Source organism: Protopterus annectens, chromosome 8.part1 (assembly GCF_019279795.1).
Source record: "Protopterus annectens isolate FY-2018-M chromosome 8.part1, PAN1.0, whole genome shotgun sequence".
Classification (NCBI taxonomy): domain Eukaryota; kingdom Metazoa; phylum Chordata; order Ceratodontiformes; family Protopteridae; genus Protopterus; species Protopterus annectens.
This window is the reverse complement of record NC_056742.1, coordinates 367,312,424-367,325,331: the sequence shown is the minus strand read 5'-3', so window position 1 is coordinate 367,325,331 and position 12,908 is coordinate 367,312,424. Positions and strand designations below refer to the sequence as shown.

At 41.7% G+C, this 12,908-nt stretch overlaps 1 protein-coding gene across 3 annotated transcripts in view; it reads right to left on the bottom strand.

Annotated features, from left to right (window-relative positions):
• DNAAF1 (dynein axonemal assembly factor 1) overlaps nt 1–12,908 on the bottom strand; it is a 1,332,504-nt gene that overhangs the window by 483,949 nt on the left and 835,647 nt on the right. For 2 of the 3 annotated variants that reach the window (XM_044081943.1, XM_044081944.1), the window contains exon 9: nt 2,874–2,942. The exons of the other annotated variant lie outside the window; for it this stretch is intronic. In XM_044081943.1, the coding sequence (XP_043937878.1) occupies nt 2,874–2,942 (69 nt within the window). The remainder of the gene's footprint in view (nt 1–2,873; nt 2,943–12,908) is intronic. 3 annotated transcript variants of the gene reach the window in all.

The following is a 12,908-nucleotide window of genomic DNA, read 5'->3' as shown; positions in this document are numbered from 1 at the left end:
TTTGCACATGGTTAAGCACTAAGCAAATACAAGCCTCATTTCTAAAATTATGAGAGTTCTGAGTAGTGTGTATGAAATACACCTGTTGCTTAGCTGACTCTGTAGCAGCAGATGTAAATGCACTGACACAGTTCTTTTGGAGCCTAGATGATATAGGGTTAAAATCCAGGTGTATGCAACAGTTTTAAGTCAGTATTGATAATGCAATTAAATAATTCTTTATTTCACATTCATTATGTATTATCTTAGAGCAGCAGGTTTAAGCGGTATTGTGGGGAGGTAACAGCACCAGTGAAGAGCTGTTCACCACCGCTTGGCATTGGTGTGCGATCTGAGTACAGAGACCAAAAAGGGTTCCATTGCTTTTTTACTTGTGTGTTGTGCATAATTCTATTTTTTGACCAGATTAAAGAGAAAGCATATGACAGGGTGCCTAGAGAAGAGTTGTGGTATTGTATGAGGAAGTCGGGAGTGGCAGAGAAGTACGTAAGAGTGGTACAGGATATGTGCGAGAGTAGTGTGACAGTGGTGAGGACTGCAGTGGGAGTGACAGATCTGTTTAAGGTGGAGGTGGGATTACATCAAGGATCAGCTCCGAGTCCTTTCTTATTTGCAGTGGTGATGGACAGGTTGACAGATGAGATCAGACAAGAGGCCCCGTGGACTATGATGTTTGCAGATGACATTGTGATCTGTAGTGAGAGTAGGAATCAGGTTGAGGAGACTCTGGAGAAGTGGAGATATGCTCTAGAGAGCAGAGGAATGAAGGTCAGCAGGGCTAAGACAGAATATATGTGTGTAAATGAGAGGGAGGGTAGAGGAATGGTGAGGATGCAGGGAGTAGAGTTGGTAAAGGTGGACGAGTTTAAGTACTTGGGATCAACAGTTCAGAGTAATGGTGAATGTGGAAGAGAAGTGAAGAAGAGAGTACAGGCAGGGTGGAATGGGTGGAGAAGAGTGTCAGGAGTGATTTGTTACAGACGGGTACCAGTAAGAGTGAAAGGGAAGGTCTACAAGAGGGTAGTGAGACCAGCTATGTTATATGGGTTGGAGACAGTGGCATTGACAAAAAGGCAGGAGTCAGAGCTGGATGTGGCAGAGTTAAAGATGTTAAGATTTGCACTCGGTGTGACTAGGATGGATAGGATTAGGAATCAGTATATTAGAGGGTCAGCTCATGTTGGACAGTTTGGAGACAAAGCAAGAGAGACGAGATTGCGTTGGTTTGGACATGTGCTGAGGAGGGATGATGGGTATATTGGAAAAAAGATGCTAAGGATGGAGCTGCCAGGTAAGAGGAATAGAGGAAGGCCTAAGATAAAGTTTATGGATGTGGTGAGAGAGGACATGCAGGCGGTTGGTGTGACAGAGCAAGATGCAGAGGATAGGAAGAAATGGAAAGAGATGATCCGCTGTGGCGACCCCTAACGGGAAAAGCCGAAAGAGAGAGAGAGAGAGAGAAAGGTGCTAAAATATGGTAGATAGGAAAGTGGTGAAAAGGAGGGCAAGCAGGGGGAAGACCAAAAGGAAAGCAATATAGGAATGTGCAGGAGAGAGGTAGGGAAGAACCACAATTATCCACTTCTTCAACAGTGTAAAATGAAAATATGTACAGAATATTAGCTGAATTTGGATTGTCACCTCAACAGAGAGGGGTAACACAATCATGCTGTACAGCCAATTACACAGAATCAAGTGTGTAAAGAACACGTGTGCGACGTGGAGAACTAAGTACGGGATGATATTTTTTGGGGGGAGGACAGAAGCCCATTATTTTTTTACTTCAGTAAGAGAGGAATGTTGGGTAAAAGAAGTAGGTATTTCTGGGTCAGGTAAGTAGGGTAGGTGAGGAAGCAGATGCAAACAAACAGGACAAACAAGACAAGACACAGGGATGGTGAAAGACATGACAGGTTTGGGGACACCATAATTAGGGTTAGGGAGGAGACAACAGATGACCAACAAACATGGGGACAGTGAGAATCTAGTCCTCACCCACAGGACTGTCATCATTGTTCCCTTACTCTGCTGGCTGTTAGAGTGCATGTTGTCTTCTCTTATGAACTATAAATGAGAGAGCAGCCTCTCCATCTGGCATAGGCATGCACCAGTGGCACTGTGCACAACCCTATGCACCACCCCTGGCATCTCCTGATGGGTGATAAAACCCCCACCTCCACCACTACTTCCAGTGGGTACCAAAGCACCAGCTGCTGAGGTAGTGCTATGTGGTGTGGAGGGCCCAGGTGGCACAGAGGCAGCAGAGGTGGTACTGTCAGTTGGGTCTCAGATGTGTTAGATGTCAGTGCAGGAGTAAGTGGAGCAGGGGCAGGCTAAGCCATGTGGGTTGGCCTAACAACCTGTGCTGTAAATCATTTTGTGATTTTTCAGAGATGGATGACATGGAAACCCTTTGACAACACACATAAAAAAGAGAGAGAAAGGTTGGGGGTGAGATGAAAAAAATGAGATAAAATTAGTGCCATCATGTGTGACATACAATGCATTATCACAATAATAAAGTATTTTGTCTCAGCTTTTATATTTAAATATACTGCTTAACTACAAACTATAAGTAATCATTGCTTGGTATAATTATACAGATCATGTTAACAGCAGGGTATTTATGCCACTTGTGTTGAAATTAAATTATGTAAAATATTTTTATGGGATTTGACTATATATTTGTAACTTGTGGTATTTGAACCCACAATGTCTGACTACAGTATTAAACTTGACACCTACAGTTGGCTTCTGCTGCAGACTGAAGCATGCATGCTTGCTTTTGTAGTTACAATATGCATGCTTACGTTGCTTTAACAGTATAGAAAAAAAATAGTTAAAATAACAGTTCTGTTGTGCTGCATACATACCCCTTGCTTCCCTCAGTCTCTCTAGACACTCATCACGGGCATCTCTATTCACCATAATCTCTGCATTGACTGTGGAATAAAGAGAAGAGAACAAGAAAAAAGCATTATGCATACCAGTCTTGCCTACATGCAGCTTTCTATCTACTATAAATTCTCTTTATCGATATACTGACAACTTTAGGATGTCAGCAGTCCTGAACTCATCCAGTCACTGAGTATATTCCTCTTGATCCTTTTCAGGTCATTAAAGTGATGCCTACACTGTTCTCCAGTGTGTGGAATGGCAGTCGCACTAGAGACAACCATAGCTCAACTATTCCTAGCCTCAGACTTGTACTGGGAGACTATATAGTTCCCCTGAAAGAGTCTTCAAGCTGTGGCACCTTACAAGGAGCCCAATGAAGATTCTAGACTCCTCCACACCCCAACTCTAAGGCCTAAATTTAGCACCTTCCCTTGTAACAACAGACATGTCTGACCAGGGAAACAGCAACAGTTAAGAATGATTTCCCACCAGTGCCTGTTCTCGCATTTATTGGTAGTGCGCAAACCCAAACAATGATGCCAACTTTATTTGCGCAATGTTAATTGGAGAACAACTATGCTAAGCAGAAAGGAAAATAGTTTTTGAAAGACTGAAGGTTAACCTGACACTTGGCATTAGTTTGAGGTTTGTTTACTGCTAAAAGTGTTAGGTGATTTAACTTTGCAGACATGTACTAGGGGCATACCTTTTTTGACCTGACATGTTGTTTTGTGTGGATTTACACACTAATAAAATTAATTTTAACAATGTGGGATTCAAACCTATGCATAAGGGACAAAACATTTACTTCCACAGTGGTGATGTTTCATCCTTGCCACAGAAGAAGTGCTTCTCAGACATACTTCTTATTTACATATAAACACACATGACAGACTGAGGGCTAACCATGTATGTGTGTGACCTGGCAAGATCTGTTTATACATCCCTGAGTGTATGACTATTATTAAAGTCTGAAGACCATCCAGGACCAGAGAACACAATTATGATTACAGAAAAATATTAGTAAGTCTCACTCATACAAATAATTCATGTGAGTTTATTAAAATTGAATGTACAACCCTTAATAAAATCGGGTGTATGTAATAATCTTCTTCATGTGAATTTTAATACAAAGTAAAGTGGAACAACATTAAAAATATTTGGAATTTGCTGTATTAGAACCCAGAATCATCTGTATTGCAGCTCTATACTTACACCTACTGCCACAGGAACAGTTAAAAAACAGTTGCATATTTTCTTATTCATTATTAACGTCTGTGTGTTAACCACCATACATTTCACTTACCGTATTTGCATGGTGCCCAACATACTTGATTGAATGTTTCTGTTTGGAAATTGTCTATTTTGTGCTTCCTATCTTTAGGTGTTCTAAACCTGCAGGTCTTGGAGAAGGTTGCCAACTGCTGTACAATGATGTTTAGTGTTTTTGTCTGATGGAAAGCAAAAAATGCAACAATGTATCCTTTTTGAAATCAAAAATGCCTGCATCCTGCCCACAGGCATTTTGTGTGGTTTATGTGTGGGTCATTAGTCCAGGTTTGGGTGATGGTAAGAGATGTACAAATGTGAGAGGAAAAGCCGAAACTTGATTTATCTGTGTGGGCAGTGTTTCTTAGATTTGATCCTTAAAAGACAAATGAGAGACTTGAACCATCATCTACAGATAGTGTATGCTGTGTGGAGCAGATAGCAGATGTGCTACACACACAAGTGATTCACAGGTGTAGTTTATGTATTGGTTATTACTGAAGTTCATTACATGACATTTATTCTATGTATCTGTTTCCTGTGTTTCCACTAAGCTGTGCACTGCTCAAATACTATTATTAAAAAAATAAACAAAAATAAAAATATATCAAATAAACATCATTACAAAATAAATGTTAGCGCACAACAGATTTTTAAACAAGTCTGGATTTGAACTCTCACACCAATGAACCTACAAAACACAGCAAGACTGCCTTATCCCTCTGCCACAGAAACAGCTTTGCAGCAGCAATGAAAATCTTTGTGCATAGAAGCAAGTTCAAAATCATCCACATTATTAACAAGACATATGGCACTTGGACACTTCTGAGTTGTTTGTACATGTGTTAATTTCAAATGTAGTGCAATGAGTGATCACACAACCATTTATGACTACTGTTTGCAGAAATGCAGCTATCTTATCTTTGTATGGTGCTCATTCTTCTCTTATCTAAGCTGTAATCTGAGACATGCAGTCTGTAAGGCATTTTGTATTATTGTCCTTAAAATGTATGAGAATATTAAATGGCAATAATATACAGTTTTCAACAAATGCAGAGGAGTTTGGATATTACTAAACAGAAACTGAGAAATGTGTGCTTTTTGCTTACATTTAAAACCAATTACTTCTACACTTTGTAAGTGTAACCTGCCTGACACACCCACTGGAGGTGAGGGAGTCTAAATTGCTGTTCTGTTTTCCTTCTCCCTACCAGTAATCATTCACAGTTGCATTTGATTAGCAACAAACACTGAGGAAGTGCTGCACTATGTTTACATTGGCTACATGGAGACAAGAATTTGGGATTCAGCAATGCTCGTGAGTTCACACCTCATCTGCATCTTCACCATCCTCACAAGCCTGAATCTACACTAGAAAAGAGGAACCATGTAGTGACACAACCTGAAGGTGAGGAGACTTGATTGCTATTACTTTGGATTTATCTGCACAGAAGACTACTGATCTTGATAAGGTATGATAGCATTTTTCAGTTATATACCGGATTTGCTCACATGACTAGGAAAATATACACATATCTATGTATCTATATATGTATAGATATACAAACACACATTTTGTGTGTGTGTGTATATATATATATATATATATATATATATATATATATATATATAGGCTTACTATCAAAATGACAGTTTACTTTTAAAATGTTGATTGCACTTCACCATTTATTCACATTGTTGACATTTTTACGTGAAATCCATAATGCCAAATTGTCCAAATGCCAAAAAAATGAACATCGACATTTTCGTCTGCTCCACACCGAAAAACAGTTGGTAATATGGGTCAAGAAGGGGGTGAGATTTTATAGTTTGGATTATCGGTCTTCAACTTTTTCAGCATTCAGAGTTCAGACTTCACTTAGCATTTATAACAATTCACTGATGTTTTATCCCTTTGTTTGGTACAAAACTGTCATTTCCTGTTGTTTTTTTTTTTTTGGGTGGAGGAGCCAAGTTCCATTTCTCTGTTGACACTTCCAAAATGCTTTTACAGAGGTTACTTTGCTATTATTATTTTTTGTGGTGGCTCAAACCTTGGTTTGTGTCTGTGATATGCTACAACCACATAACTCTTTTTATATTTGAATAACTTGAAAGTTCTTTGTTTTTCCAGTGGGTGATATTATAAAACTAATAATATGTGTTATATTTAAGCCTGACTTTTATTTATGTGATATTTATGACTAGTATCTTTATTTTGTGTTTTTGTTACGCAGGATTATTGGACCTAAACATCTCAATCCCCACAAGTCCTCCTTCAGTGACTCCAAAAATGAAGTGATTATTCAGGCATTTAGGCAACACAGGTTCATAGGTTCATAGATTAGTACTAGGCTACCTGACACTGTGGGACATTATAAGCCTAGCCAATCACCCCATGTGAGAATCAAACCCTGTACCTCGTATTTATAAGGTAAACACCTTAACCATTATGCCAACCTCTTGGTGCCTTTCTACTTGAGAGAGGATGTGGGGATATGGCTGCAGGAATGAAAATTTGGAACCAGATAGTGAATTATGTGAATGCTGTTACAGGATGCAGCAGAACATATGATCAGGTCTGTCATAGGGCCACCGATATGATTTAATTGGTCCGCAGGAGAGCGATTGTAGTGGGCCATAGAAAGCTGGCTATGGGAGGAGGGCCTGCTACACAGCCACCACTGACACCAAATGAAGAGTTCCTGTCCACTGTCAGGGATCCAGAGAGCTCAGTAGAATGTGCATAACAGCATGTGATTGATGTTGGTGTTGCTGTTTCAGGGAAGACAAGTATGTCCAAAGAAGAGCTTCCAGGTAGGCTTAAATATTTCTTGTTTAGTAAAATATTGAAAGCAATAATTAAGCTGGTTTAATAACTTTTTGGGGGGCTATTTATAGATTAATACAGTTAATAACACATTCTGGTTCATTACACATGACCTTGGGATGGACGTGTCATCCCAAGTTTCAGTTAAATGTATTGTTAATGAATAAATAAAGGCCAAAATGTCCCCCTTTGTTATTGTTAGTGTGATGATGGTGTTCTTACATTTGGCTTAACTTTTTCCAGGACCATCCTCCCTAGCAAGTAATGACTCATCTGCACATGGTAAACCAAACATTTTTATTTCAGTACTGATGAGCCTTTCACAGAAATATTCATTTATCCGTATGTGTGAGATAGGTGTCAGGACTGTGTATGTATTGTTGTAACGCCTATGATAGTGGTGCCAGTGTTAGTTTGTTAGTATATATTGAACTGTAGTAGCAGTGTAGCTATTAATTATTTTCCTGTGTTTGTTGCTTATCAAAAGTGATCCTAACAGTGGAAGTGTAGGACTCTTACCACCTGATATCAGAGTATCTACAGACTCTGATGATGATGGTGGCCAAGCACGGTCACAGTCAGGGGGGGTGGGTGTAGAGGTTGAATCTGACACTGAGGTTGACATTCAGCCATTTCCTGTAATTACAGTGGACACAGCCAGTAGGCCTATGCAAACCCATTCCAGTGAGCCCTCAGATACTGGACAGGTGGAGGGTGAGACATGATCACAGTACTGTGGTTTCTGCAGCTTCAGTGCCTGTTGACTCTGGCCCTAGCCAAGGTATGGGTGAGGTGCCATGCAGGGGGGCTGTTAGAGTTGCTCAGAAGAGGCCTGCTGTTCATCCTCCACCTGATCCAGGTGTGTTTTTCTGTGCTACTCAACGTATGTTTAGGGCTGTCATGGAGATGCAGGCATGTTCCAATAGGGCTTCCAAGGAAATGCTTAGGGTTGTTGCTGATTCAATGGATCAGATGAATGAAACACTGGGATGGTGGTGTCTGTGATGGAACATCTCTTGGAGGGGGATGGCATCTACATGGGTGTAGGTCAGCCACATCTGATGTTAGTTGATGTGGCCATGCCCAATCACAGTTCCATAGTGGCACTACTTCCACTGTTCCATCAGTGGTTGAGGTGTCCATGCCCAGACATGGAAGCCTATGGTGTCATGTCCCTAGACATATGCATGAGGAGAGCTCATCCAGCAGACATCAGTCACATTCAGGTAGCAGCAGTACATCTGACCATGGGCATGAACATGCCAGTACAACTCCTTGCAGAGCCAGTTCTCGGAGTCAGGAATGACAGTGATGAACTGTCACCTCTACCCTGCATGGCTCACATCTGTCTGATATACAGGGCGTAGAGCTTGGCTGTGTTCTTGCAGACACTTCCACACCAGCTTCACCAGGAGTGCCCATACAGACACACACATAACAATTACATGGGCCAGTCATAAGGCTTAAAGCTCATTCTCTCTCAGAGTCCATTTGATACTTCATCCAAATGTCTGCCTGTTTCTCTTTCTTACTCACATGCACTCACTACCTTTTGTGTCAGCTCTTGCCCCCCCCCCCAAATACACACAACACCCTGTGCAAATGATGATAACCATGTCATATCCTTGTTTTCTAACTTTTGGATTCAGGGAATCACAAAAGTCCTTGGTCAGATGCTCAGGGTGCAGCTGACTTAGTGCTTGGTATATCTATATTTGTGATACTATTTTGCAAATTGTACTGCTTTCTTACAGGGTTTTGTAATGTGTACATCCCTGCAAAACTCTTAGACCACCAAAGCTGGACCAAGCCATAAACAAAAATGTGACAAAGGCCCAACAATGGGGAGATTTTTTAAACATTGCGGTCTTATAAACTTAGACAACTGATGAAATAGCAGGTTTTGCATTACTATTTTTATATTTGTTCTGAGGGATATAGGTTCATAGGTTGGTACAAGGCTATCAGCCCTAGGGCCTATACAAGCCTAGCCATAACAATTCCCTGGCTATTTCTTCCCACATTATTTACTTTCCTGGACCCCTGTCTAGCAGGGCGACTGATGTGATCCCTGGGGTGAATTTACTTTCTCCCATCCAAACGTCAAGGTTCCTCTTGAAGAGGTCCAAAGAGGCACTCTGCTTGACATGTATGGGCAATCTATTCCAGAGTCTGGGGAGTCTCTGGGTCAGGAACCTATCCCTCCAGCATGTGTTGTTTATTGTGATGACAAGGTTTAGATCCCTGGAGCATGTAGCTCTGAGGGATTGGGATTTCTTTAAGTGTAGCATGTCCAACAGCTCTGGGTTTGACATGGCCTTGTATGTTAAGCAGAGATCGCCTCTGAGTAGATGATATGCGACAGAGTATAGCTGGAGTTTTTTAAGGCGGTCAGCGTAGAGCATCTGCTTTAGGCCTGTGATTCTTTTAGTGAGGTATTTCTGAGGCCTTTCCAGTTGTTGCAGATGTCTTGAGAGGTACATACCAAATGGGGCGTTGTATTCTATAATGGGTCTAATGAGGGATGAGTACAGTGGGACAATGACCTCCTTTTTTCTGGATGAAAAGCCCTTCGTGATGAGGTGTACCACATAGAAGGATTTCCTGACTGTTGTGGCGATGTGGTTATCGAAGGTGAGACCACTGTCCACCTGTGTCCCTAAGTCTCTTATCACACTTTCTGTGTTTAGTGTACTGCCACCTATATGGTAATTCATGGATACATGTTTTTCCCAAAGGGGATAACAATACATTTCTTGGCATTGAGCTTGAGCCCATGGCTCTGGCACCAAGCATCTGTTTCTGTAAGGCCCTTTTGTAGAGTATCCACATAATTTGGGGATTCAATAATGGCTCCCAGTTTGCAGTCATCTGCAAACTTTGTTAGCCAGAGTCCCTTAGTGCTGACCTGTACTTCAGAGAAGTAGATGCCAAACAAGAGCGGCCCCAGGACTGAACCCTGAGGTACTCCACTTGTCACTTGTCTGGAGATGGATTTGGAGTCGGCTACTTTTACAGTGTGGGTTCTATCAGTAAGCCATTTATCAACCCATTGGGTGACATAGGGATTAATACCCAACTTAGTAAGTTTATCTATGATTCCAGAGTGGGGGATGGTGTCAAAGGCCTTGGCAAGGTCTAGATAGGCTGTGTGGACCACCTTACCCTTGTCCATGGCTCTGGAGACTGATTCAAAGAAGTCAATCAGGTTCAGGAGACAAGATCGGCCCTTCACAAACCCAAACTGGGTGGGGTCCAGTGTTTGAAGGTTGCCAATGTCTTTGTTTATAAGTTCCATGATAATACGCTCCATGGCCTTGCAGATAAGGCTTGTCAGACTGATGGGACGGTAGTTTCCGGGATCCAGGGTGGATCCCCCATTGTGGATTGGGATAACTGTAGCTCTGCACCACTCAGTGGGCACGAAACCTGAGGTGAGGCTATGATTAAACATGACACTTAGGTGAGGTGCCAGTTCATATTGTAGTTCATGTAGTACACAGCCCGGGATGTCATCTGGTCCCATGGATGCTGTATTCTTGGCTTTAGAGAGTGCGTTTTGTACCTGTGTGGCCGTTATTACTGGAATTTGGCAATCTTCCGGTATTGAGATGGGCCATTTAGGGGGTGAGAGGGGGTGAAGTTGGCACTGAATCGATCTGCCAGGATATTGGCAATATCCTTTGGATCAGTATATTTATTGCCATTCTGTTTTAGCTCAGAGCAGATCTGAGCATTGCCATTTAGATTCTTGACATAGTTATAGAATGCTTTGTGGTTGTCTTTGGAATCTTTGGCAATTTTATTTTCATAACTAGCTTTGGAGGATTTTATGAGGCATCTCAGTTTCTTACTGAGGCTAGTAAGGGAGTTTTTAGCATCCTGGGATTTTCCTCTTTTCTGCAAAAGTTTCTTCCTTTTGTTGTAAAGTTTGTTTATGGCAGGGGACCACCAGATTGGCTTCCTTTTTTGGATGAGAGCATTTTGGTTCTATTTGGGATGGCACGATTCATGCATGAGTGGATGTGCTCGTACAGTGCCTTAGTGTAGGATTCAGCAGTTGAACTTTCAGTTCCCGTCTGCATGGGTGTCATGAAGTTTGTCACTTCTGACTTGAGTAGCATGAAGTTGGCTTTGGAGAAGTTTTTATGGTGGTTTCTTTACTGGGGGTGGGGTGGGATGTGGATGTTAAGGGTGATTAGCTTATGGTCAGACCTGACTAACGAGGGGTGACCATAGGTATGGAGCATTGATTTGCCATGTTGGTAATGACCAGGTCTAGGATATTGGAGCCCCTGGTGGGACTATGGATTAGTTGATCCAGGGCATTGGAATTTATGAATTCCAAGAACCGTTGCGCAAAGGTGTTGGGACATGAGTAGTTTTCCCAGTTAATGGCAGGGTAGTTAAAATCACCCAGTATTAGGGTGTTTGGTTCTATCTTAATATTTTCCAGTATGTTTAAAAAGGTGTAGTGAGAATCTTGGGGTATGGTGGGGGATCTGTAGCAAGCTACAATTTGGAGTCTGAAACTGAAATATGCATCATTATTTCCTAACTTCACTCTAATGATTTGCCATTACAAACATATGAGGGAAAAATGTGAACATTCAGCGAAAATCTGTACATTTTAGACATAAGGCCTATTAGTTGATCGAGGACACGTATTCACATAAGTCAGTGCTGTCACATCTTGAAGTTATTGCTGTAAAAATCGCCTACCTTATACTTACTTACATTACCAAGTAACAGTATGCAAGGATATGCCATTCATTTGTATTTTTAGATGTCTATTTTTCTATTCCGGGTTTAACACTTACCTTGTGAATCCAGCAGTTGCAAGAGTTTTAGTTCAGGGCTGACTCTGTCTAATGCTAGCAGTACACAGCCATTACATGGGTAAGTAAAGGTTACGAGTGTTGCATGGCATAAATTTTACTGTATGTGCATAGGATGAAGGTTTTAGCCCCTTAGGTGGTAATCATGTGCGCTATTTATTGCCTCTAGCCAGTGTGAGGCCATATTGTGCACATCTACGTCTGCCTAAACCCACAGCAGCTGCTGGCTCCCCCTCTGACTCCTCACCTACATGTGGCTATGGTGACTTTGCCAGTGGTGGTGAGATGTGTGGCCCTTCCCCTTTCAGTTCCTGCTGAAGTTGTTTTCTCATGATAATGTTGTGGAGAATGGCACAGATGGTGAATATTTCAGCACATGTATGGGGACTGTACTGGGATATCCCCCTAGTAAACATATCATACAGTTGAGAGTTGTACCAGATATGTGAGTTGTGGTAACCACCTGGGTTGTTAGCACACACATTCAGAATGATTCACCTAGCATTACACATGACTTGGCAGTTAATAGAGTGGTAGCCCTTTCTATTTATGTACACCCTTCCCTGTTCCCTGGGTGGTGTTTTGATTTCTACTTGTGTACATTCTATGGCACTCAGGACTTCAGGTTAATGCTACAGGGTAGAACTCCTGCATAGTTCTGTCTCAGTCCTCAGCTGTATTGGGAACATATATGTACTCAATGGCATGCTGTAGCATAGCATTCAAGAACTGATGAAGTATCCTGGATGATGATGCCTGTGACACCCCCAAAGTATACTCTATTGGTTTCTGGGAGGTTCCTGTAGCTAAGATTCTAAGTGCTACACATATCTTAGTCTCCATGAGATTGGTTACCCTTGGTTTGCCCTTGCTGTTGGTTGAGGACAACAGAGATTGCGGAGTTCCTGTTGTGTGTCTCTATCCACCCTGTAATGCTCAACAATTTCCACCTCATGCAGATTGTGAAAAGCTAAATGAGGTCTAAAAACCCTTCTGCTTCTTGACCGTGGTCTATTAGCAACAACAGCAGCAGCAGCAGCAGCACAGACATGGTTCTGCTGCACATATACATG